Source organism: Aotus nancymaae, unplaced genomic scaffold (assembly GCF_030222135.1).
Source record: "Aotus nancymaae isolate 86718 unplaced genomic scaffold, 86718_ANA_hifiasm-v0.15.2.pri h1tg000028l, whole genome shotgun sequence".
Lineage (NCBI taxonomy): Eukaryota > Metazoa > Chordata > Mammalia > Primates > Aotidae > Aotus > Aotus nancymaae.
In genome coordinates this window covers 14,971,484-14,996,341 of record NW_026988441.1, presented here as the reverse complement: position 1 = coordinate 14,996,341, position 24,858 = coordinate 14,971,484, and the positions used below count along the sequence as shown (strand labels likewise).

Below are 24,858 nucleotides of genomic sequence, written 5' to 3'. Positions count from 1 at the left end.
GTCGAGGGGGGCAGATTGCTTGAGTCTGGGAGTTCGTGACCAACCCAGGCAACATGGTGAAACCTCTCTACATAAAATACAGGCCAGATGCGGTGGCTCACGCCTATAATCCCAGCACTTTGGGAGGCTGCGGCGGACAGGTAACGAGGTCAAGAGATCGAGACCAGCCTGGCCCACATGGTGAAACCCTGTCTCTACTAAAAATACAAAAATTAGCTGAGCGCGGTGGCGCAGGCCTGTAGTCCCGGCTACTCGGGAGCCTGAGGCCGGAGAATCACCTGAACCTGGGAGGCAGAGGTTGCAGTGACCCGAAATGAGAAAAGAGAAAGAAAAATAATGCTGCTGTGGCCATTCCTAGTGATACCTGCTTGTGTCCATGTGCGAGTTTTCAGGGCACATACCTAGGAGTGGGATTGTTGGGTCACGCAACATATTTTAACATTATTTTCCAAAATATCTGTACCATATTTTTTTTTCCTGTCCTACATTGTTTTCCAAAGTATCTGTACCATATATTCCCAGCAGCAGTATATGAGGTCTCATCTGTCACCCAATCTGGATTGCAGTGATGCATACACAGCTCACTGCAGCCTCGACCTCCTGGGCTCAAGCAATCTTCCCACTTCAGCCTCCTGAGTGGCTGAGACTACAACCACACGCCATCGTGTCCTTTTTTTTTTTTTTTTGAGATGGAGTCTGTCTGTTGCCCAGGCTGAAGTGCAGGGGCGTGATCTCCACTCACTGCAACCTCTGCCTCCCAGGTTGAAGCGATTCTTCTGCCTCAGCCTCTCGAGTAGCTGTAATTACAAGCAAACGCCACTACGCCAGGCTAATTTTTGTAGTTTTAGAAGAGATGGGGTTTCACCATGTTGTCCAAGCTGGTCTCGAACTTCTGGCCTCAAGTGATCTGCCCACCTCGGCCTCCTAAAGTGCTGGGAATACAGGCATGAGCTACAGCGCCCAGCTGCTCTAATTTTTTTTTTTTTTTTTTTTTAAGAGACAGGGGTCTCACTATGTTGCCCAGGGTGGTCTTGAACTCCTGGGCTCAAGCAGTCCTCCCACTTCAGCCTCCCAAAGTGTTAGGATTATAGGTGTGAGCCAGGCATGAAGCCTTGGTGTCTTCTGCTGTTCTTTTCCAAAACTTCTTCAATTTTGATAAGCTTTTCTCCTTTTCCAGTTAAATTCTGAGGCTCTGAATTTCCCTCTCCTTATAATTTTAACTTGGCTGCATTTTACAGAAAGATGTTTTGGAACATCCATTCTAATTTGTCTCAAGCAGATGGCATCTAACTTACCTTCTTGTTGTGGATGGCTAAAATACTTGCAAGTTGGTACATTTTGCATTTTGAAAGATTTCACTAAATTACCCTCCATTAGCACTGTAACAATTTGAGTTCTCAGGATTTCTATATAAAAAAGGAATTTTCCCCACTATCTCAAAATACTGCATCCTTTTTTTTACATTTGTCAATCTGAGGTAAAAACTGGTTTTAATTTTCTTTTTTTTTTTTTTTTTGAGATGAAGTTTCGCTCTTATTACCCAGGCTGGAGTGCAATGGCGCGATCTCGGCTCACTGCAACCTCCGCCTCCTGGGTTCAGGCAATTCTCCTGCTTCAGCCTCCTGAGTAGCTGGGATTACAGGCACGCGCCACCATGCCCAGCTAATTTTTTGTATTTTTTTTAGTAGAGACGGAGTTTCACCATGTTGACCAGGATGGTCTCGATCTCTTGACCTCATGATCCACCTGCCTCAGCCTCCCAAAGTGGTGCTGGGATTACAGGCGTGAGCCACCACGCCTGGCTGGTTTTAATTTTCATTTATGTTTACCTTATTGAATGAATCGTGTATGAGTGTATGCCATATGTTTTCACATGGGAATGGGAATAGCTAGAGAAAAAACATCCCAGGGAGAAGAAACAGCAAATGCAAAAGCCCTGAAGTGGTGGGCCAGCTGCGGTGGCTCACACCTGTAATCCCAGCACTCTGGCCAAGGAGGGCGGATCATAAAGTCAGGAGTTCAAGACCAGCCTGTCTCTACTAAAATTACCAAAATTAACCAGGCGTGGTGGTGGGCACCTGTAATCCCAGCTACTTGGGAGGCTGAAGCAGGAGAATCCCTTGAACCCAGGAGTCGGAGGTTTCAATGAGCCAAGATGGTGCCATTGCACTCCAGCCTAGGTAACAAGACTGAAACTCCATCTCAAAAGAAAATTTTTTTGTTGGCTGGGTGTGGTGGCTCATACCTGAATCCCAGCACTTTTGGGAGGCTGAAGCAGGCGGATCACCTGAGGTCGGGATTTCGAGACCAGCCTGACGGACACAGAAAAACCCCATCACTACTAAAAATACACATACATACACACAGAAAAACAGGCAGGCGCCTGTAGTCCCAGCTACTTGGGAGGCTGAGGCAGGAAACTCCCTTGAAACCAGGAGGCGGAGGCTGCAGTGAGCTGAGATCGTGCTATTGCACTCTAGCCTGGGCAACAAAAGTGAAACTCCATCTCAAAAAAAAAAAAAAGAAAAGAAAAATTTTTTTTGGCCAGGCACAGTGGCTCACACCTGTAATCCCAGTACTTTGGGAGGCCAAGGCAGGCAGATCACCTGAGGTCAGGAGTTTGAGAGCAGCCTGGCCAACAAGGTGAAACCCCGTCTCCACTAAAAATACAAAAATGAGCCGGACGTGGTGGCAGGTGCCTGTAATCCCAGCTACTCAGGAGGCTGAGGCAGGAGAACCGCTTGAACCTGGGAGGCGGAGGTTGCAGTGAGCTGAGATTGCGCCACTGCACTCCAGCCTAGGCAAAAAGAGCAAAATTCTGTCTCAAAAAAAAAAAGAAAAAAAGAGTTTTTGTAGAGACAGGGTCTTGCTATGTTGCCTAGGCTGGTCTCAAACTCTTGGCCTCAAGTTATCCTCCTGCCTTGGCCCACCAAAATGCTAGGATTACAGGAAAGCCGTAGTGCACGAACATCTCCTATCTTTCCAGTTCATTCCCTTCAGAACCTCACTTCCAAGGTCCCACTGGCCCTATCCCCTTTCACTGTCCCTCAGCCCCCTCATGCCTTCCCACAGACTGAATTCTTTGACCCACTGCTATAGCTACTCCCTCACACACATTTTCTCCTCACCTCCCCCTCACCACCATACTCATCTGGCAGAAACCCAGTCCTTGTTAAACCTAAGGCTCCACCTGCACGTGCCTGATCTGTGCAGCTGAATGTGGGTGGAGAAAAATATGCTGTCCTGCTAAGGAGACCCACCTGAAATTGACGCCTGTTGACTTGAAATGAGCCTGCAATGCAGCCGGACAACCTTGCCCCGTCTCCCTCGTCTCTTGGCTCTCCCAGATGATAGATCATTATACCTTTTCAAACCTCCAGCAGTTTCATTTTTGTTGTTGGTTTTTTTTTTTTTTTTTTGAGATAGTCTTGCTCTGTTACCCAAGTTGGAGTGCAGTGGTGTGATCTTGTCTCACTGCAACCTCCACTTCCCCAGTTCAAGGGATTCTCATGCTTCAGCTTCCCGAGTAGTTGGGATTATAGGCATGCGCCACCACGCCCAGCTTTTTTTTTTTTTTTTTTTTTTGAGAAGGAGTCTCCCTGTATTGCCCAGGCTGTTGTACAATGGCGCAATCTCAGTTCACTGCAAACTTTGCTTCCGGGTTCAAGCAATTCTCCTGGCTCAGCCTCCCAAATAGCTGAGATTATGGGTGTCCGCCACCACACCCAGCTAATTTTTGTATTTTTAGTAGAGACAGGGTTTCACCATGTTGACCAGGCTGGTCTCAAACTCCTGACCTTGTGATTTGCTTGCCTCGGCCTCCCAAAGTGCTGGCCAGCCAAAAAACTGCCTGGCCGGTTTTGTGTATTTTTAGTAGAGATGGGGTTTCACTATATTGGCCAGGCTGGTCTCAAACTCCTGACATCAAGTGATCCTCCTGCCCTGGCCTCCCAGAGTGCTGGGATTGCTGGTGTGAGCCACTGTACCTGGCCCCCAGCAGCTTCTTCATCCTCACTCCCACCAGTGACTTTCCAGCTTCCAAAGCCACCCTCTTAGGTTGCCTGGCTCAGTGGCTTATGCCTGTAACCCCAGCACTTTGGGAGGCTGAGGCACGAGGATTATTTGAGGTCAGGAGTTCAAGACCAGTTTGGCAAGATGACGAAACTCTACCTCTACAAAAAATACACAAATTAGCTGGGCATGGTGGTGCATGTTTGTAGTCCCAGCTACTCAGGAGGCTGAGGTGGGAGGATTGCTTGAGCCTGAGAGTTTGAGGCTTCAGACAGCCTAGATCATGCCACTGGACTCCAGCCTGGGCAACAGAGCAAGACCTTGTCTCCAAACAAATAAACAAAGCCACCCTCCCACCACATCCACTCCCGCCTTTTCTTTTCTTTTCTTTTCTTTCCTTCCTTCCCTCCCTCCCTCCCTCCCTCCTTCCTTCCTTCCTTCCTTCCTTTCTTTTGATGGAGTTTCACTCTTGTCACCCAGGCTGGGGTGCAGTGGTGCCATCTCGGCTCACTGCAACCTCTGACTCCCAGGTTCAAGCAATTCTCCTGCCTCAGCCTCCTGAGTACCTAGGATTACAAGCGCACATCACCACGCCTGGCTAATTTTTGTATTTTTAGTAGAGATGGGGGTTTTCACCATGTTGACCAGGCTGGTTTCGAACTCCTGACCTCAGATCTGCCCGCCTTGGCCTCCCAAGATGCTGGGATTACAGGCGTGAGGCACCTCGCCTGGCCCTGTCCTTGCCTTTTCACTTGCCCCCTCTGCCTTGCACCTGTGCCTGGTGAGCAGCTGCGTCCTCAGCTGCCGCGGCTTTCCCTTTTCCTATGTGTAGTCTCAGTTTTCTCTCCCACCATTCAAAAAAATGGTTCCCTGTGGACTAGTGTCTCAGGAGAGAAATGTGGCAGGACCCCAAAGCAGAAATAGGGTAACTGCTTTCTTCTTTGTTATTGTTAAGCCTCCTCTGGCTCCAAGCAGAAATAGCTTCACAGTATATTTGCCTTCAGATTGAAAACTCAGACACCCTCAGGGACGAGTGGGGAAAGCCACCCCTTGGAGGAAAGTTTCTCATTTGCATTACGCAGTCATGACACTTTCCTTACCCTTCCCTGCCCCCAGCTTAAATCAGGTCTAACTGATACCCAAGAAACCACACCTTTAAAGTGTACAGTTGATGAGTTTTAACTTATATATACACCTGGGGAACCATCACCACAAATCAAGACAGTGACCACAAGGTAAAAACAGTATCCATCATCCCCAAAAGGTTTTTTTTTTTTGCCTTTTTTTTTTTTTTAGAGATAGTTCTGCTCTGTTATTCAGGCTAGAGTGCAGTGGTGTGATTATAGCTCAATGTGGCTTAGAACTGCTGGCTCAAAGGATCCTCCCACTTCAGCCTCCCAAGTAGCTGGGGCTACAGTTTCCTGCCACCCCTTAGCCATTATATATATATATATAATTTTTTTTTTTTTTTTGGTAGAGACGGGGCCTTGCTATGTTGCCTAGGCTGATCTCAAACTCTGGGCCTCAGGCAATCCTCCTGCCTCAGCCTCCCAAAGTACGGGGATTACAGAAGTGAACTACCACACCCACAGAAGTTTTATTTTTGTTTTTCAGATGGAATCTTGCTCTGTTGCCCAGGCTGGAGTGCAGTGGCGTGATCTCGGTTCACTATAACCTCCCAGGTTCAAGTGATTTTCCTGCCTCAGCCTCCCGAGTAGTTGGGATTACAGACGTGCATCACCATACCCAGCTAATTTTTTTTCTTTTTTTTTTTTTTTGAGATGGGATTTCACCATGTTGATCAGGCTGGTCTCGAACTCCTGACCTCAGGTGATCTGCCTGCTTTGGCCTCCCAAAGTGCTGGGATTACAGGTGTGAGCCACCGTGCCCAGCTGTTTTGTTTTTTTTTTTGAGACAGACTCTCGCTCTGTTGCCCAGGCTGGAGTGCAGTGGCACGATCTCAGCTCATTGCAACCTCCACCTCCTGGGTACAAGCAATTTTCCTGCCTCAGCCTCCCAAGTAGCTGGGATTACAGGCATGTGTCAGCATGCCCAGCTAATTTTTTTGTATTTTTAGTAGAGATGGGGGGTTCTCCATGTTGATCAGGCTGGTCTTGAACTCCTGACCTCAGGTGATCTGGCTGCCTCAGCTTCCCAAAGTGTTGGGATTATAGGCATGAGCCACATCGTCTGGCTGCTAATTTTATGTTTTTAGAAGAGACAGTTTCGCTGCGCGCAGTGGCTCACGCCTGTAATCCCAGCACTTTGGGAGGCCAAGGCGGGTGGATCACGAGGTCAAGAGATCGAGACCATCCTGGTCAACATGGTGAAACCCCGTCTCTACTAAAAATACAAAAAATTAGCTGGGCATGGTGGCGCGTGCCTGTAATCCCAGCTACTGAGGAGGCTGAGGCAGGAGAATTGCCTGAACCCAGGAGGCGGAGGTTGCGGTGAGCCGAGATCGCGCCATTGCACTCCAGCCTGGGTAACAAGAGCGAAATTCCGTCTCAAAAAAAAAAAAAGAGACAGTTTCAACATGTTACCCAGGCTGGTCTTGAACTCCTGAAAAGTGATCCACCTGCCTCGGCCTCCCAAAGCGCTAGATGGGTGTGAACCACCACACCTGCAGAGGTTTCCTTGAGCCTCCTTGTAAGCCCTCTGTTTTTCAGTGTCCTCCACCCAGTGTGACAGACTACAAGTTCTTGGGATCTGAATGCACCTATATACCTAGCAGTAAACTGAAATTGACTTGAGGTCAAAAGTTTTCCCAGACAAGAATTCATGGAAGTTTATACCTGGGTATGAGGGTGACAGCACAAGAGAAACGGAGCGAATTCACTGGCTGACTCTGGAAGAGGAGCCAGTAGGGCTTTTTTATTAGACAAAGATCAGAGATTGACATTAGCGGGAGGGTATATGGGCTGGGGTGGGCAAAGCATGTGAAAGGTAGGGCACGCAGGTCGGCGCTGTCTGGCCACAATGGTTATCTTGAGTAATGGACCACGTGGTGTTCTGGCAGGTGCAACAAGGCTGAAAATCAATTGTTCAGCTTTCCTTCCGGAGTTGGGACACTCACATCCTTGGTTACCATCTAAGGCTAATTCCCGAAATTCTTTTTTTTTGAGACAGTGTCTTGCTCTGTTTGCCCAGGCCAGAGTGCAGTGGTGCTATGCGATCTTGGCTCACTGCAACCTCTGCCTCCCGGGTTTAAGTGATTCTCCTGCCTCAGCCTCCCAAGTAGCTGGGACTACAGGTGCCCACCACCATGCCCAGTTAATTTTTGTATTTTTAGTAGAGATGGAGTTTCACCATGTTGGCCAGGCTGGTCTTGAACTCCTGACCTCAGGTGATCCACCTGCCTCAGCCTCCCGAAATGCTAGGATTACAGGCATGAGCCACTGTGCCTGGCCAGCTCCTGAAATTCTTTAAGTAAAAGGACCATTGGCAGTAAGGTAGTGGTGTGGGTTTTGTGATCAGTGGGAACAGCATGAAAGAATGCTGTGGTAGGCGTGAGCCAAAGCCAAGTTCCATCTCTCCTCTGTTTCACCAACACATGCACGCAGCCCCAGACAGCCCTAGTCTGATTTCTGTCACTGTAAATCTGTTTGCATTTTCTGGAATGAAATTCTGTAGTATGTATTATTTCATGTCTGGCTTTTTTCATTCAACCTAATTATTATTTTGTATTTATTTATTTATTTTTGAGATAAGGTCTCGCTCTGTTGCCCAGGCTGGAGTGCAGTGTTTGAGATCACGGCTCACTGAAGCCTCAACCTCCTGAGCTCAAGCCTTGGCCTCTCCAAGTGTATTATCTGTTGCCCAGGCTGGAGTGCAGTGGTGTGATCACAGATCTGCAGCATTGACCTCCTGGGCTCAAACAATCCTCCCGTCTCAACCTCCAAAGTGCTGGGATTACAGACATGTGCTGCTGTGCCTGGCCCACTTCCTTTTTAAAAAATTATTTTTAATCATGCCTGTAATCCCAGCACTTTGAGAGGCCGAGGCAGGTGCATCACAAGGTCAGGAGATTGAGACCGTCCTGGCTGACACAGTGAAACCCCATCTCTACTAAAAATACAAAAATTATCCGGGCATGGTGGTGCATGCCTGTAATCCCAGCTACTTGGGAGGCTGAGGCAGGAGAATCGCTTGAACCTGGGGGGTGGAGGTTGCAGTGAGCCGAGATCGCACCACTGCACTCCAGCCTGGGTGACAGCGCGAAATTCTGTCTGAACAAAACAAAACAAAACAAAAACAGAAAGCTTCATGACATTGGATTGGTCAGTGATTTCTTGGATGTGCCACTAGCAGCACAAACAAGTGCCAAACGGATAAACTGGACCCATCAAACTTCAAAACGTTTATGCACGGAAAGAAAGAAAAGTAGAAATGCAAGCTATGGAATAGGAGGAAAGTATTATACGTGTACAAATGTAGATGTCTGTAGATACCTCTGTATATGTGTGTGTATATACACTGATAAGTGGCTCTGACATTTATATACTTTTGTGTGTGTGTGTGTGTGTGTGTGTGTGTGTGTGTATATATACTGATAAGTGTTTTCTTTTCCTTTTTTTCTTCTTTTTTTTGGGGGACGAAGTCTGGCTCTGTTGCCAGGCTGGAGTGAAGTGGCACGGCTCACTGCAACCCCACCTCTGGGGGCCAAGTGATTCTCCTGCCTCAGTCTCCTGAGTAGCCGGGACTACAGGCCCACACCACCATGCCTGGCTAATTTTTGTATTTTTAGTAGAAACAGGGTTTCATCATGTTGCCCAGGATAGTCGCCATCTCTTGACCTTGTGATCTGCCTGCCTCAGCCTCCCAAAGTGCTGGAATTACAGTCGTGAGCCACCGCGCCCGGCCCTTTTATCTTTTTTTCTTTTTTGAGACAGGGTCTTGCTCTGTTGCCCGGGCTGGATTGCAGTGGTGTGATCTCGGCTCACTGCAACCTCCGCCTCCCCAGTTCAAGCACTTCTTGTGGCTCAGTCTCCAAGTAGCTGGAACTACAGGCATCCACCACCACACCCAACTAATTTTTGTATTATTAGTAGAGATGGGGTTTCATCATGTTGGCCAGGCTGGTCTCCAACTCCTGACCTCAAATGATCTAGTAAAAATGCAAAATTAGCTGGGTGTGGTGGTGGGCCTCTGTATTCCCAGCTACTCAGGAGGCTAGGGCAGGAGAATTGCTTGAACCGAGGAGGCGGAGGTTGCAGTGAGCCAAGATTGTGCCACTGCACTCCAGCCCGGGGGACAGAGTGAGCCTCCGTCTCAAAAAAGAAAAAGGGGAGGAGGAGGAGAAAAAGAAGAGGGGAGAGGGACGGGGAGAGGGAGGAGGAGAGGAAGGAGGAGGGGGAGAGGGAGGGGGAGGAGGAGGGGGAAGGAGAAAAAGAGGAGGGGGAGGAGGAAGAGGAGGAGAGAAGCAGCAGTGGGAGGAGGAGGAGGAGAAGAAGAGGAGGGGAGGAGGATGGGGAGGAGACGGAGGAGGGGGAGGAGGGGGAGGACGAGAAGGGGGAGAAGAAGAAGAGGAAAGAAGAAAGGAAAGAAGACTACCCACCACTGGGCACAGTGGCTCACTCCTGTAATCCAGCACTTTGAGAGGCCAAGGTGGGAGGATCGCTTGAGCTCAAGACTAGCCTGGACTACATGGCGAAACCTCACCTCTACCAAAAATACAAAAATTAGGTGGGCATGTTGCAAGCACCTGTGTTCCCAGCTACTTATGAGGCTGAGGTGGGAGGATTGCCAGAGCCCGGGAAGTCAAGGCTGTAGTGAGCAGAGATGATGCCACTGCACTTCAGGGAAGGTAGACTCTGTCTCAAAAAGGGTGTGGTGGCTCATGCCACTTTGGGAGGCTGAGGAGGGTGGATCGCTTGAGGTCAGAAGTTTGAGACCAGCCTGGCCAGCATGGTGAAACCCTGCCTCTACCAAAAAGAAAATTCTTCGGGCATGGTGATGCACACCTGTGATCCCAGCTACTTGGGAGACTGAGGCAGGAGAATCTTTTGAACCCGGAAGCTGGAGGTTGCAGTGAGCCGAGATTGCACCACTGCACTCCAGCCTGGGCAACAGAGCAAGACTTTGTCTCAATAAATAAATAAATAAATAAATAAAAATAAAATAAGATGAAGAAAATCTTGTCACATGCTACAACGTGGATGAACCTGGAAGACATTATATAGACTGAGTGAAATGGACCAGTCACAAAGGACAAATACTGTATGATTGTGCTGATATGAGATATCTGGGGTAGTCAAAATCATGGGAACAGAAAGCAGACAGGTAGTTTCCAGGGGCTCAAGGAAGCGGGAAGTGGGGAGTCTGTTTGATGGTCATAAGGTTTCAGTTCTGCAGGATGAAAACATTCTAGAGATCTGTTATACAACAATGTGAATAAGGTGAACGCTAGTGAACCGTACAATTAAAAATAGTTGAGGATAAAATGTATGTCTTCTGTTTTTTACAATAAAGAATTAATGGCCGGGCGCGGTGGCTCACGCCTGTAATCCCAGCACTTTGGGAGGCCGAGGCGGGTGGATCACGAGGTCAAGAGATCAAGACCATCCTGGTCAACATGGTGAAACCCCGTCTCTACTAAAAATACAAAAAATTAGCTGGGCATGGTGGCGCGTGCCTGTAATCCCAGCTACTGAGGAGGCTGAGGCAGGAGAATTGCCTGAACCCAGGAGGCGGAGGTTGAGGTGAGCCGAGATCGCGCCATTGCACTCCAACCTGGGTAATGAGAGCGAAACTCCGTCTCAAAAAAAAAAAAAAAAAAAAGAAAAAAAAAAGAATTAATGAAAATTTATTTTATTTTATTTTACTTTATTTGTTTATTTATTGAGATAGAGTTTCGCTCTTGTCACCCAGCTGGAGTGCAGTGGCATGATCTCAGCTCTCTGCTACCTCTGCCTCCCAGGTTCAAGCGATTCTCCTGCCTCAACCTCCGAGTAGCTGGGATTACAGGTGCCCACTACCATGCCCGGCTAATTTTTGTATTTTTAGTAGAGATGGTTTTCACCATGTTGGCCAGGCTGGTCTCGAACTTCTGACCTCAGTTGATCCACCCACCTCAGCCTCCCAAAGTGCTGGGATTATAGGCATGAGCTACCATGCCCAGCTATTTATTTATTTATTTATTTATTTTGAGACGGAGTTTCTCTCTCGTTGCCCAGGCTGGAGTACAATGGCGTGATCTTGGCTCACTGCAATCTGCTAACTGCAACCTCTGACTCCCGGGTTCAAGTAATTCTCCTACTTCAGACTCTCCTGCAGCTGGGATTACAGGCATGTGCCACCATGCCCGGCTAATTTTTGTATTTTTAGTAGAGACAGGTTTCACCATGTTAGTCAGGCTGGTCTCGAACTCCTGACCTCAGGTGATCCAACTGTCCTGGCCTTCCAAAGTGTTGAGATTACAGGCATGAGCCACCTCACCTGGCTGTTTTTGTTTTTTGAGACAGAGTTTCACTCTTATTGCCCAGGCTGGAGTGCAATGGCTCGATCTTGGCTCACTGCAATCTCCGCCTCCCAGGTTCAAGTGATCCTCCCCCCTCAGCCTCCCAAGTAGCTGGGATTATAGGCACAAGCCACCATGCCAGGCTCATTTTTGCATTTTTAATATAGACGGAGTTTCACCATGTTGGCCAGGCTGGTCTCAAGCTCCTGAGCTCAAGTGATTCTCTGGCCTCTGCCTCCCAAAGTACTGGGATTACTTGGCCACTACACCTAGCCAATTTTATGGATTTTTTTTTAAACCACCATTTAGAAATAAATAAAAAACACATACATAAACACATAAATAAATCAATGCAGTGAAATTCTTGGCACACTGTTGCCCCAGAGACTGCTGCTATTCCCTGAAGGAGGAGACGGATTTGCTGTGGTCTGCTGGGGTCTGGCTGCCTACTCTGTCCTGTAGGAAGATAAGATCAGGGCCACATCCTGCAGTCCCCCCAGTACTTCTTGCTTTGATGTCCAGCACAGCCAGTCTCAAGCTTTTGGTTTTCAAAAACAATGGTGACTTCAAGTGATCCGCCCACCTTGGACTCCCAAAGTGCTGGGATTACAGGCATGAGCTACCTCGCCCAGCCTCCCATTTTAATATTCTTAAATTAGGCCAGGCTTGGTGGCTCATGCCTGTTATCCCAGCACTTGGGGAGGCTGAGGCTGGCAGATCACTTGAGGCCAGGAGTTTGTAGAGCAGCCTGGCCAATTGGTGAAACCCGTCCGTCTCCACTAAAAATACAAAAATTTGCTGGGCGTGGTGTCGCTTGCTTGTAATCCCAGCTACTTGGAAGGCTGAGGCAGGAGAATCACATGAACCTAGGAGGCAGAGATTGCAGTGAGCCAAGTTTGCATCACTGGACTGTAGCCTGAGCAACAGAGTGAGACTCTGTCTCAAAAAGAAAAAAAAAATGCTGGGTGCAGTAGTTCACACCTGTAATCCCAGCACTTTGGGAGGCCAAAGTGGGCAGATCACTTGAGGTCAGGTGTTCAAGATCAGCCTGATCAACATGGTGAAACCCCATCTCTACTAAAAATGCAAAATTAGCCAGGCGTGGTGGCTAGTGCCTGTTAATTCCAGCTACTTGGGAGGCTGAGGCAGGGGAATCGCTTGAATCTGAGCAGAGATTGTGCCACTTCACTCCAGCCTGAGTGACAGAGTGAGACTGAGTTTCAAAAAAAAAAGAAAGAAAAAGATCCTTAATTTAATAACATTTGCAAAGAGCATTTCCAAATAAAGTGAGGGGCGGGGCACAGTGGCTCTTGCCTGTAATTCCAGCACTTTTTGAGGCCTAGGAGGATGGACCACTTGTAATCTCAGCCACGCAGGAGGCCGAGGCAGGAGAATCACTTGAACCCGGGAAGTGGATGTTGCAGTGAACTGAGATTGCACCACTACACTCCAGCCTGGGCAACAGAGTGAGACTCTGTCTCCAAAAGAAAAGAAAAGGAAAGAAGGAAGGAAGGGAAAGAAAGAAACAAGCATTTGTCAAAATAAAAATTTAAAAAATTAAGTAACAGTCATGAGTTTTAGAGATTAAAACACAGGTATCTTTTGGGACCTGTTTTCCAGCCTGCTACAGAAACTTTGTTCACTGATTCATCCAGCAAGTATTTATAACTGTGTTCCAGATACTGGTCTAGGCACTCAGGAAGACACAGCTATAAACAAAACAGAGATCGCCAATCTCCCAGAACTGACATTCTAAGGCTGTGCTGTCCAAAATGGTAGCTCGAAACCTCGTGTGGCTAGTGAGCACTTGAAATGTGACTAGTCCAGGCTGGTTGCGGTGGCTCATGCTTGTAATCCCAGCACTTTGGGAGGCCAAGGCAGGTGGATCACCTGAGGTCAAGAGTTAGAGACCAGCCTGACCAACATGGAGAAACCCCATCTCTACTAAAAACACAAAATTAACTGGGCATGGTGGCACATGTCTGTAATCCCAGCTACTTGGTAGGCCGAGGCAGAGGCAGGAGAATCACCTGAACCAGGGAGGCAGAGGTTGCCATGAGCCAAGATCACTCCACTGCATGCCAGCCTGGGCAACAAGAATTAAACTGCATCTCAAAAAAAAAAAAAACAAAACAAAAAACAAAACAAAACAAAACAAAACAAAAAAAACAAGAAAAGAAATGATGTGACTAGTCCAAACTGCGATGTGATTTCTTTCTTTTTTTTTTTTTTATTATTTAAAGATGAGGTTTCACCATGTTGGTCAGGCTGGTCTTGAACTCCCAACCTCAGGTGATCAGCCCGCCTTGGCCTCCAAAGTGCTTGGATTACAGGCCTGAGCCACCACGCCCAGCCAAATGCACAGTAAATTTCAAAACTTTACTATACACATACACAAACATAGAAAGTTTTAAATATCTTAGTAACTTTTTAATATGGATACTTGTTCAAGTGATAATATTTGGGATACATTGGGTTAAATGAGACATATTGTTATTCATGTTAATTTCACTTGTTTCTTTTTAGTTGTTTAAATTGTAGCTACTATGAACAATGAAATAAATGGTATGTTAGGAAGTGATGCATTATTTGGGAAAAAAAATATCAGGACTGGGTGCGGTGGCTCACACCTGTAATCCCAGCACTTTGGGAGGCCAAGGTGGGAGGACTGCTTGAGATTACGAGTTTGAGACCAGCCTGGGTAACAAAGAGAGACCCCATCCTTACAAAAATGTTAAAAATTAGGCATGGTGGTAGGTGCCTGTAGTCTCAGCTATTCGGTAGGTAGAGGCAGGGGGATTGCTTGAGCCTAGGAGGTTAAGGCTGCAGTGAGCTGAAATCATGCCACTGCATCCAGCCTGGACGACAGAGAGAGACCTTCTTCTTCTTCTTCTTCTTTTTTTTTGTTTCGTTTTCTTTTGTTTTGAGATGGAGTCTCGCTCTGTGGCCCAGGCTGGAGTGCAGTGGCACGATCTCGGTTCACTGCAACTTCCACCACCCGGGTTCAAGCGATTCTCCTGCCTCAGCCTCCTGAGTAGCTGGTATTACAGGTACTTGCCACCACACCTGGCTAATTTTTGTGTTTTTAATAGAAATGGGTTTTCACCACGTTGGTCAGGCTGGTCTCAAACTCCTGACTTCGTGATCTGCCCGCCTCGGCCTCCCAAAGTGCTGGGATTACAGGCGTGAGCCACTGCGCCCAGCCAGGACCTTTCAAAAACAAAACAAAACACCCCTGTTCCTCAAGCAAGATGCCAGACGCACCTGGGTCAGTCCTGACTCCTAACCCATGTGGTTTAGGAGCATCAAGGAGGAGGGAGGGGTTCCAGGAAAAGGGAACAGCCCACCTCTGGGCCTTTGCACTGGCTCATCCTGCTTCCTGGAATGCTCTTCCTAATATCACTGCTCTTCCCCTTCCTTCCTTCAGGCCTTTCTGCAGATGTTACCTCAATGAGGCTTTCTCTGACACCCGTGCCACCAAGCCCCACTATTTTGCCCAGGCCGGTCTCAAACTCCTGGGCTCAAGCGATCCTCCCACCTTGGCCTCCCAAAGTGTTGGGATTACAGGCGTGAACAGCAGGGCGTGAGGAGGGGTGTGGAACCCCTAATCGTGATTGGTCCCTGGCACAGTCTCTTCTGCCCACGGCTCCTTAAAGGGGAGGTCGGCCTGTGGGGAGAGGTGGGAGCTGTGTCAGAAGGGCACCAGGTCTCACCCTCCCTTCCACCTGCAGCCGGAAGGGCAGTCACCTGGGCTCTGGGATGTTCCTTTCTATGCAGCGTTCGCCTGCGGTGCCACTGGTGCAGGGAGGCGCGGGCCTCGGAGCTGAGCCCCCGGGGCGCGCGGTCCGTTTCAGGCTGGTAGTGGGCAATGTGGTGCAGCGCCCCAAACCACGTGGTCAGGTAGTACCCGGCTGGGGATAGGAAAGGGAGGTCAGCTCGGCCCTCTCGGCTTCCCTGGTCGTCCCAAATCCCCCTGCAGTTTGCCTGCTGTCCCTCCTGCTACCGAGGGGAGGCTGTTTGGGATCCTGGAGGCCCTGGATCGTTGGGTTCCAGCATTCTGGAATTGGGCGCTCACCCTCTCCCCGCAGCTCGTCTGGATCCAAGAGCTCCATAAGAAACTCCACGTCCAGCTGCGTCTCCCCAATGTCTGGGCTCCAGATGAGTTCCTCGGTCAGCGCCGGCAGGAAGGCGTCGGCCCCCAGGGGATCTGGGAAAGCCCAAGGAAAGGTCCAGAGATGGATGGGGGGCGCGCAGACATCTTCCATTCGATCCCCAGGACCGCGAGGGCCCGCTGCCCCTTCACCTTGTGAGGCACGACAGCGCCTCCTACCAGAATCCCCAGGACCGCGCAGACGCCTCCCACCGATGCTACTCTCTCCCTCGACGTGCGCCTGCACACTCGCCTCCCGCCCGGCTCCCCTGACCCTCAAGCCGCTCTCCACCACGCTACACGTTGACCCCTCCCTTACCTTGGTTCTCGCCCTGAGCCAGGCCCTCGTAGACGTCTTTGCACACCTCCAACAGAAGCACCACCTTGCGGCGCGGGGCACAGGCGGCGTGGAGGTGCGCAAGGCGCGCGTGGATGCGGCTTCGCAAGGCGGGGGCGGGACCCAGACCCTCAGGCCCCGCCCCCTGTGCGCCCGGAGGCCCCGCCCCCGCCCGCAGGGCTGTTTGTCGCCTCCGCAGCCGACGCAGCTCCGGCGCTCGGAGCGTGCGGAGTCGCGTCCACAGGGCCGGTTTCAGGGGCTCCAGCACCGCCTGGCACACGGCCGTCTCCAGCGCAGGGCCTGCGAGGGGGTGGAGGACGGGTGAGCGCAGGGCCGCCTAGTTGCCCCGCGTCCACCCACGCGCTCCACCAACCCACCCTGGCACACTGCTTCCCCTGCCTAGCTCTGGTCCCCTGCAAGTGTAGACATGGGTGTGAACACGTGTGGAAGAGTGACCCCGGTGTGAACTTGCGCGCAGGACAAGGGAGTATGGCTGTCACACGTGGGCGATAGAACGCATGGGATGTGTAGGAAGGGCATGTGGGTGCAGAAGGAAATGTGTGTGCGCGTCGATGGAGGGAACAACATCGCACACTTGAACCCATGGGGGCTCCCGTCCCATCCTCCCATTACCTGGATCTTCATCCTTCTTGGAGACCCCAGGACCCTTGCTCCCAGAGACAGCCTGGATGTAGGGGTCCTTTGCCAGGTGATCCTGAAGGTCAATAAGGAGCTGCCGCACATCCTGAAGCAGCTCCGTGGCTGGGTCCCCAGGCCTGTGGGGACCCCCAGAATCCGAGACGATGCGCAACCGAAGACTTCGGTACTTCCCGGCCACGTAGCTGCTCTGAGCCCTGACCAGAGCTTGGATGTGAATGGTGAGCATGTCCTCCGGGCCTTCCTCTTCAGGGTCGTCCTCCCTTTCTTCCTCCCTTCCTTCAGGGTCTTCCTCCTCCTCTAGGAGGCTGGCAAGAGCCGGCCCAGGATGGCCCACTTCTGGGCTGAGCGGGCCTTTCACCCAGGAGACTCCGTGAGGTGCAGGGTTCCTGGGGGCTGGATGTGAGGAGGGCGTTGGGTCCCCTAGAACAGGGGCAGCAGCTCCCTCCTCCCTCAAAGGCCCAGGGCCCCCCCCCCGCCCCCAGCTAACCTGGATCATATCTCTGGGCAGCCTCTGGCTCTATTTCTTGGGGGGTCTGCTCCTTCCCCCAGCCTCTGTGAGTCTCCAGGTAGAGTTGGTTCATAATGGAAAGCACCTTCCTTGGGGTGTCCTGTTGGACGCTGCCGATCTGCAGAGGATCTGGGGACAGCAGAAGTGAGAAGGTGTCCTGGGTATCCGAGAAACCAACCCTGGTCCCTTCAGGGCACCAGGAGACTTACTTCCCACCTTCATTGCTGGAGGTGCTAAGGCTTAGCTCCTGGCCCTTCCTCACTCAGACCCAGGAGTCCAGGCCCCCGGTCCCCTCCTCACTTAGGCCCAGGAGTCTGGGCCTCCCAGTTCCCTCCTCCTCCAATCCCGTCCTCTGTTAGGACCCAGGAATACATGCCTCCATCCCCTCCTCCCTCTGGGACTACAAAGTCCAGGCCCCCAGCTCTCTCTAGCTCCCAGTTCTATATTTCCCTCAAACCCAGTAGTGTGGGTCCCGAAGCCCCGTTCATTTCCTTGGAGCAAGGAAATTGGCAGGTTGGCTGTGCCCTCCTTTGGAGAACCATGCCTCACCTTTGTGTTCATCTCCGGGCCCTAGAGTGGGAGGGGGCAAGAGCAGGGTTCTGGGCAGAACATCCCTGAGAATAGAGAGGTGGGAGCCACAGTGTCAGTGGGGTGTCTTAGGGAAGGGTCCCCCTTAGTGCCTTGGATGGGTGACCTGTACCTGCTGGCTGATAGAAAGGCCAGGAGATGGGGCAGGTCTGGCATGCAGAGGTTGGAGGATTCCAGGGTCACACCTGGGGTGGGGGGAGGAAGAAGATGAACGTAAGCTTGAGTGGGACAGTCTTCTGTTTCCTGGGACTCTGTTGGTCCCCATTCCTTCAGAATCTCCCCAGGGACCTTCAGAACAGGGAAGTTCCCACTATTCAGAGTCCCTGTCTTTGCTCTTTTTTTTTGAGATGTAGTCTAGCTCTGTCGCCCAGGCTGGAGTGCAATGGTGCAATCTCAGCTTACTATGACCTTTGCTTCCTGGGTTCAAGCGATTCTCCTGCCTCAGCCTCCTGAGTAGCTGGGATTACAGGAGCACACCTCCATGCCCAGCTAATTTTTGTATTTTTTTTTTTAGAGACGGGGTCTCGCTATGTTGCCCAGGCTGGAGTGCAGTGGCTATTCACAGGCGTGATCCCACTACTGATCAGCACAGGAGTTTTGACCTGCTCCGTTTCTGACCTGGGCTGGTTCACCCCTCCTTAGGCAACCTGGTGGTCCCCTGCTCCGAGGAGGTCACCATATTGATGCCGAACTTAGTGTGGACACCTGGTCAGCATATCGCACTACAGCCCAGAACTCCAGGGCTCAAGCGATCCTCCCATCTCAGCTTCCCAAGTAGCTGGGACTACAGGCACACGCCACCATGCCTGGCAATTTTTGTATTTTTAGTAGAGATGGGGTTTCACCATGTTGGGCAGGCTGGTCTCGAACTCCTGACCTCATCATCCACCCACCTTGGCCTCCCAAAGTGTGGGGATCAGAGGCGTGAGCCACCGCGCCCGACCATCCCATCTTTACTCTTGTATCCCACTTATGCCATCAACTAGGATTCGTTCATTAGACAAACACTTATTGAGCCCTTAGTCATTTCCAGGCACTGGAGATACAGTTATCAAAAGGCAGACAAGTCCACTGCCTTCTGGTAGCTTACCTTTTAGCGTGGGGCAGAGCGGGGGAAGGCAGAATGTAAATGAGTAAACAGTCAGGACGCGGCGGCTCACGCCTGTCATCCCAGCATGTTGGGAGGCTGAGGTGGGCAGATCACCTGAGGTCAGGAGTTTGAGACCAGCCTAGCCAACATGTTGAAACCCCATCTCTACTAAAAATACAAAAAATTAGACAGGCGTGGGTGGTGGGTGCCTGTAATCCCAGCTACTCAGAAGGCCGAGGTGGGAGAATTGCTTGAACCCAGGAGGCAGAGGCTGAAGTGAATGGAGATTGCACCATTGCACTCCAGCCTCGGCGACAGAGCAAGACTCTGTCTCAATAAAATAAATAAATAAATAACATAACATAACATACAAAATAAATAAATAAAAATATAAAAATTAGTTGAGTGTGGTGCTGGACACCTGTAATCTCAGATACTTGGGAGGCGGAGGCAGGAGAATCACTTGAACCTGGGAAGTAAGTGAGCCAAGATTGTACCACTGCACCCCAGCTTGGGCCAAAAGTGAGACTCTGTCTCAAAAAAAAAAAAAAAAATGACAGACCGGGCGTGGTGGCTCACGCTTGCAATCCCAGCACTTTGGGAGGCCGAGGTGGGTGGATCACAAGGTCAAGAGATCAAGACTATCCTGGTCAACATGGTGAAACCCCATCTCTACTAAAAATACAAAAAATTAGCTGGGCACGGTGGCGCATGCCTTTAATCCCAGCTACTCAGGAGGCTGAGGCAGGAGAATTGCCTGAACCCAGGAGGCAGAGGTTGCGGTGAGCCGAGATCGCGCCATTGCACTCCAGCCTGGGTAACAAGAGCGAAACACCGTCTCAAAGAAAAAAAAAATGAGTAAACAAAGTGGATATCGTATTGAGTGCCATAAAGGAAATGGACTGATTCAAAGTGACCAGGGGGCTGGGCCTGGTGGCTCATGTCTGTAATCCCAGCACTTTGGGAGTCCGAGGTGAGTGGATCACCTGAGGTCAGGACTTTGAGACCAGCCTGACCAACATGGCAAAACCCGTCTCTTAAAAATACAAAAAACTGGCCAGGCGTGGTGGCTCACACCTGTAATCCCAGCATTTTGGGAGGCTGAGGTGGGCGGATCACAAGGTCACGAGATTGAGGCCATCCTGGTCAATGTGGTGAAACCCTGTCTCTACTAAAAATAGAAAAATTAGCTGGGCGTGGTGGCGCGTGCCTGTAATCCCAGCTACTAGGGAGGCTAAGGCAGGAGAATCGCTTGAACCGGAAGTCGGACGTTGTGGTGAGCTGAGATCGTGCCACTGCACTCCAGCCTGGTAACAGGGCAAGACTCCATCTCAAAAACAAATAAACAACAACAACAAAAAAACCCCACCAAAACAAAGCAAAAAGTTAGTCATGTGTGGTGTGCACCTGTAATCCCAGCTACTTTGGAGGCTGAGGTATGAGAATTGCTTGAACCTGGGAGGCAGAGGTGGCAATGAATTGAGACTGGGCCACTGCACTCTAGACTAAGTGACAGAGTGAGACCTTGTCTCAAAAAAAGAAAAGAAAAAGAAAAGAAAAGTGACCAAGGGGCCATCTTTTAACTATGATGGTCAAGAAAGGTTACATTTCTGCAGAGGCCTGGAGGATGGAGACTAAAGCAACCCCTCCAGGAGGAGCATCATGCAGGAAGAACCCAAGCAGAGGTCCTGAAGCTGGAACACACTTAGCATGCTAAAGACACACAGAGAACGGCGTGTCAGGGGCAGAGTGAATCGAGAGGGGAGACCCCTTTGCCTCCTTCAATTTCACCTCCTCCCTCCCCCTCTTCCAGATGGAAAGGAGGGTGAAGAAGGAAAAAAAATGAAATAAAATACCAAAGAGCTGGGAAAATGACTCCCTCTTTAGTTCCCAGCGTCTCTGCTATCTGTTAACCTTGAAAGAGCTACAAATCAGTGTTATCTCTGCAGGCTGGAGCCCGGCACTGGGTCACACCCCCACATCTCCATGGACCAGGCTCCCTCCTGGAAACACCTCTGCCAACAAACAGTTTGTTGCTTTTGTCTTGTCTCTGTAAGCCCCCTCCCCTGCTGGTCCCCTCTCGAACTGCACATGAATTAGCAAATAAATGCCAAAAGATTGTAAGGTTGGATGTCCAGCAAATGGACAATGACATAGTTCCACCTCAGTTTCCCCTTTAGCATTGTAAGCCTATAAAAGGGGAGAGAAGCTGCAGCTTACCAAGCTCTGTGAATGGGGCTGTAGCCCCCCACAGCTCCTGGCCGAATACAAAGCCACGTGTTCGAGAGGTTTGCTCTCCACCGTTCCTGCTTCAGAATGAGGGTCAATAGATGGAGAGACAGGCAGGGGCTAGATCACATGCACAGATCGTGACAAGGACTTTGCATTTGTATATAAGGATGTTGTATGTTCTTTGCAGGGTTTGAGGCAGGGGTGTTTAACATCTGATTGATATTTTAAAATATGTTCTGCTCAGAATGGATTTCAGGAAGAAAAGGGAGGCAGTTAGGAATATTTATCAGATACTTTGGAAGCAAAGCTGACAGTTTTGTTTTTTTTTTAAAGATGGGGTTTCACCATATTGGCCAGGCTGGTCTCGAACTCCTGCCCTCAGGTGATCCACCCACCTCAGCCTTCCAAAGTGCTGGGATTACAGGCGTGAGCCACCGCGCCCGGCTAAAGCTGACAGTTTTTATTTTTTATTTCAGGCAGGGTTTCCCTCTGTTACCAAAGCTGGAGTGCAGTGGTGCGATCTTGGCTCACTGCAACCTCCATCTCATGGGTTCAAGCTATTCTCATGCCTCAGCCTCCCAAGTAGCTGGGATTACAGGCGTGTGTCACCAAACCTGGCTACTTTTTATATTTTTAGGAGATGGGGTTTCACTATGTTGTCCGGGCTGGTCTCGAACTCCTGGCCTCCAGCGATCCACCCACTTCAACCTCCCAAAGTGCTGGGATTCCAGGCGTGAGCCACCCCGTCAGTCTAGCAGACAGTTTTTAGTGATCAATTGACTGTGGGCTGGAGACTCAGGGAACGTGCCTTACCTCCGGGAATCTTCTGGATCTGGTAGGCGTTGACTCCTCCTGGTAAAGGTCCTGTCCTCAACACCAGGACCCGGCTGGGGTCACGTCCTGTGACCAAGAAACTCTGGGGGATAGAGACAAAGGCCGGTGTGACAAAGGTGTGCACAGATGCCTGTTACTTTTACCTGATTAGCATCCATTTCCCTTATTTTTGGTTCTGCACCTCAAATTTCCTTTAGGGAAACGCCCTACTGTCAGTTCATGTGGGTGGGGCTGATTTCCCCTAAGCCGTGGGGGGTAGGCCCAAGACCTGATCTAGCCAGTAGGATTACTGTGCTCTCTGCCCAGTGTTTGGTTCATTGGTTCAGGAATGGATATGTGACTCAAGCTCAGCCAATGGACATCTTCCACAGGATTTTTTTTTTTTTGAGACGGAGTTTCGCTCTTGTTACCCAGGCTGGAGTGCAATGGCGCGATCTCGGCTCACCGCAACCTCCGCCTCCTGGGTTCAGGCAATTCTCCTGCCTCAGCCTCCTGAGTAGCTGGGATTACAGGCACGCGCCACCATGCCCAGCTAATTTTTTGTGTTAATAGAGGCGGGGTTTCACCATGTTGACCAGGATGGTCTCGATCTCTTGACCTCGTGATCCACCCGCCTCGGCCTCCCAAAGTGCTGGGATTACAGGCTTGAGCCACCGTGCCTGGCCTGGTCTCAATCTCTTGACCTCCTGATCCACCTGCCTCGGCCTCCCAAAGTGCTGGGATTACAGGCGTGAGCCACCGCGCCCGGCCTCTTTTTTTTTTTTTTTTTTTTTTTTTTTGAGACGGTCTTGCTCTGTTGCCCAGGTTGGAGTGCAGTGGCACGGTCTCAGCACAGTCTCACTGCAGCCTCTGCCTTTTGGGTCCCCGTTCAAGCAATTTCCTTGCCTCAGCCTCCCAAGTAGCTGGGATTACAGGCACGTGCCACCATGCCCAGCTAATTTTTGTATTTTTAGTAGATATGGGATTTTACCATGTTGGCCAGGCTGGTCTTGAATTCCTGACCTCGTGATCTGCCTGCCTTGGCCTCCAAAAGTGCTGGGATTACAGGCATCCGCCACCACGCCCGGCTAATTTTTGTATTTGTAGTAGAGGTGGGATTTCGCCATGTTGGCCAGTCTGGTCTCAAACTCCTGACCTCATAATCCACCCACCTTGGCCTCCCAAAGTGCTGAGATTATAGGGTGAGCTACTCTGTCCGCCCTCACTTTAAAAAAAAAATAGAGATGGGGCCTTGCTATGTTGCCTAGGTTGGTCTTGAACTAGCCTTAAGTGATCCTCCCACCTCAACCTCCCCAAGTGCTGGGATTACAGGCATGAGTCACCACACCTGGTCAGCCATCTATATTTTCTGAATCAGTTGTGAAAAACTTTATTTTTCCTGTGAAATAAACAGATGCAAATGGTGCCTCCTTCCTTCCTGCCTGGAATGCACACAGGCGCTTGGGCCTGGGGCAGCCCTGGGGCAGCTGTGAGGGAAGTCCAAGAGAATTACAGCTATGCTGGCCTCCATGTCATCGAGCTGCTGATCTAAAGCCAGAAGCCGCCTTTTTGGTTATGTTAGGAAGATAAAATGCTCATTTGTTTAATCCACTGTAGGACACGTGTTTGTTATTTTCGGTCCCAAATATCCAAAATTCCCTGCAGTTGAAAGCAAAGCCAAGAAATTGGATGCAGAGAAATTTACAAAAGTTCTGAAGTCCAAGATCTGGTCCTTCTTGAAACTACTTATATTTTTCGTTTGTTTATTTGAGACAGGGTCTTGCTCCGTCACCCAGGCTGGAGTGCAGTGGCACAATCTCAGCTCACTGCAGCCTCGACCTGCTGACCTCAAGTGATCCTCCCACCTCAACCTCCTTAGTAGCTGGGACTGCAGGCATGAGCCATCACACCTGGCACACCTGGCCTTTTTGGTCTGACCAGTTTGTGTCGTGTTCGTTGCTAGTAACCAGCAGAGTCCTGATCTAGGGTGTCATGGGAGTCAAGATGGGCCCCCAACTGTGAGTACTCACCCCCAGTGGCCACAGCCCCACGAGGGCCTCTGCATCCTGGGTATCCAGCTCTGGCACATGCCACACCCCCCATGTTCTCTGCAGGCGAAGAAGTGGCTCTAGGGTACTGAGGACCCCTAGAGGGGTCCTGTCTGCTTTGTCCACCTGTGATGGGACCAGCCTGGGATGGACAGTGTCCAGGGGGTCAGGGGTCAGAGGTGGGCAGTGGGACATGGAGGTGAGGTCAAAGGTACAGGAAGGGGCAAGGCAGAGGCTCAGAGAGCAGTTCAGGGTTCTGTAGTGTGGGAGGTGTTGGATAGAAAGGATTTCTGGATGTACGGGAAGGAGGGTGCAGCCTCAGCCCCAGTAACCCTCACCTCTCCCCATCTGTGGGGACCTCAGGTGCCTCATCCTCTGTCTGGTCCATCCTCAGGATGCAGGAAGCCAGTGAATCATGGCCTGGCCTCTGGCAGGGAGGAATATAAGACTCTCAGGGCTGTTCCAGCCCCTGTGTCGTGTTTGAGATATTTAAAATCAATATAAGAGACCCTGGCCAATCAGAATGGACCCCAGAGGCCGCTTGCTGCTGTTATTTATTTATTTTTTTTGAGATGGAGTCTAGCTCTGTTGCCCTGGGTGGAGTGCAATGGCGCGGTATCAGCTCACTGCAACCCCTGCCTCCTGGATTCAAGCCATTCTCCTGCCTCAGCCTCCCGAGTATGGGATTACAAGCACACACCACCATGCCTGGCTAATTTTTGTATTTTTAGTAGAGACGAGGTTTCGCCATGTTACCCAGGCTGGTGTCAAATTCCTGACCTCAGGTGATCCATCTGCCTTGGCCTCTCAAAGTGCTGGAATTACAGGCATGAGCCACCGTGCCTGGCCAGCAGGGGTTAATTCTTTAGTCCTGGATGGTGGGGAATCTGCGGATCCCAGGAGAGAGGCCAGTGTGTCTTGGGGTGTGGGGAGAGGACTCAAAACAACAGCTCTTTATTAAG

General features: G+C 50.4%; 1 protein-coding gene across 1 annotated transcript; it reads right to left on the bottom strand.

Moving 5' to 3' along the window:
- Positions 1-13,878: 13,878 nt before the first annotated feature.
- On the bottom strand, positions 13,879-24,572 carry RINL (Ras and Rab interactor like). The gene is made up of 11 exons (XM_012435963.2): positions 24,235-24,572; positions 23,879-24,038; positions 21,849-21,951; positions 17,826-17,898; positions 17,675-17,739; positions 17,105-17,254; positions 16,591-17,010; positions 15,940-16,257; positions 15,546-15,677; positions 15,218-15,381; positions 13,879-15,137 (listed from the first exon to the last, which is right to left on the bottom strand). Exons 1-11 carry the CDS (start codon positions 24,282-24,284, stop codon positions 15,075-15,077), a joined length of 1,698 nt encoding a protein of 565 aa, XP_012291386.2. The 5' UTR covers positions 24,285-24,572; the 3' UTR covers positions 13,879-15,074.
- Between the last annotated feature and the right edge of the window lie 286 nt (positions 24,573-24,858).

Bases quoted from the DNA above. Each gene is read 5' to 3' on its own strand.
- RINL (XM_012435963.2), bottom strand. From the start codon at position 24,284: ATGGACCAGACAGAGGATGAGGCACCTGAGGTCCCCACAGATGGGGAG. The intron at 21,952-23,878 runs GTGAGTACTCAC...TCTATCCCCCAG, and splicing joins TGGGGCTGTGGCCACTGGGG to AGTTTCTTGGTCACAGGACG. The intron at 17,255-17,674 runs GTGAGGCATGGT...TGCTGTCCCCAG, and splicing joins GCCCGGAGATGAACACAAAG to ATCCTCTGCAGATCGGCAGC.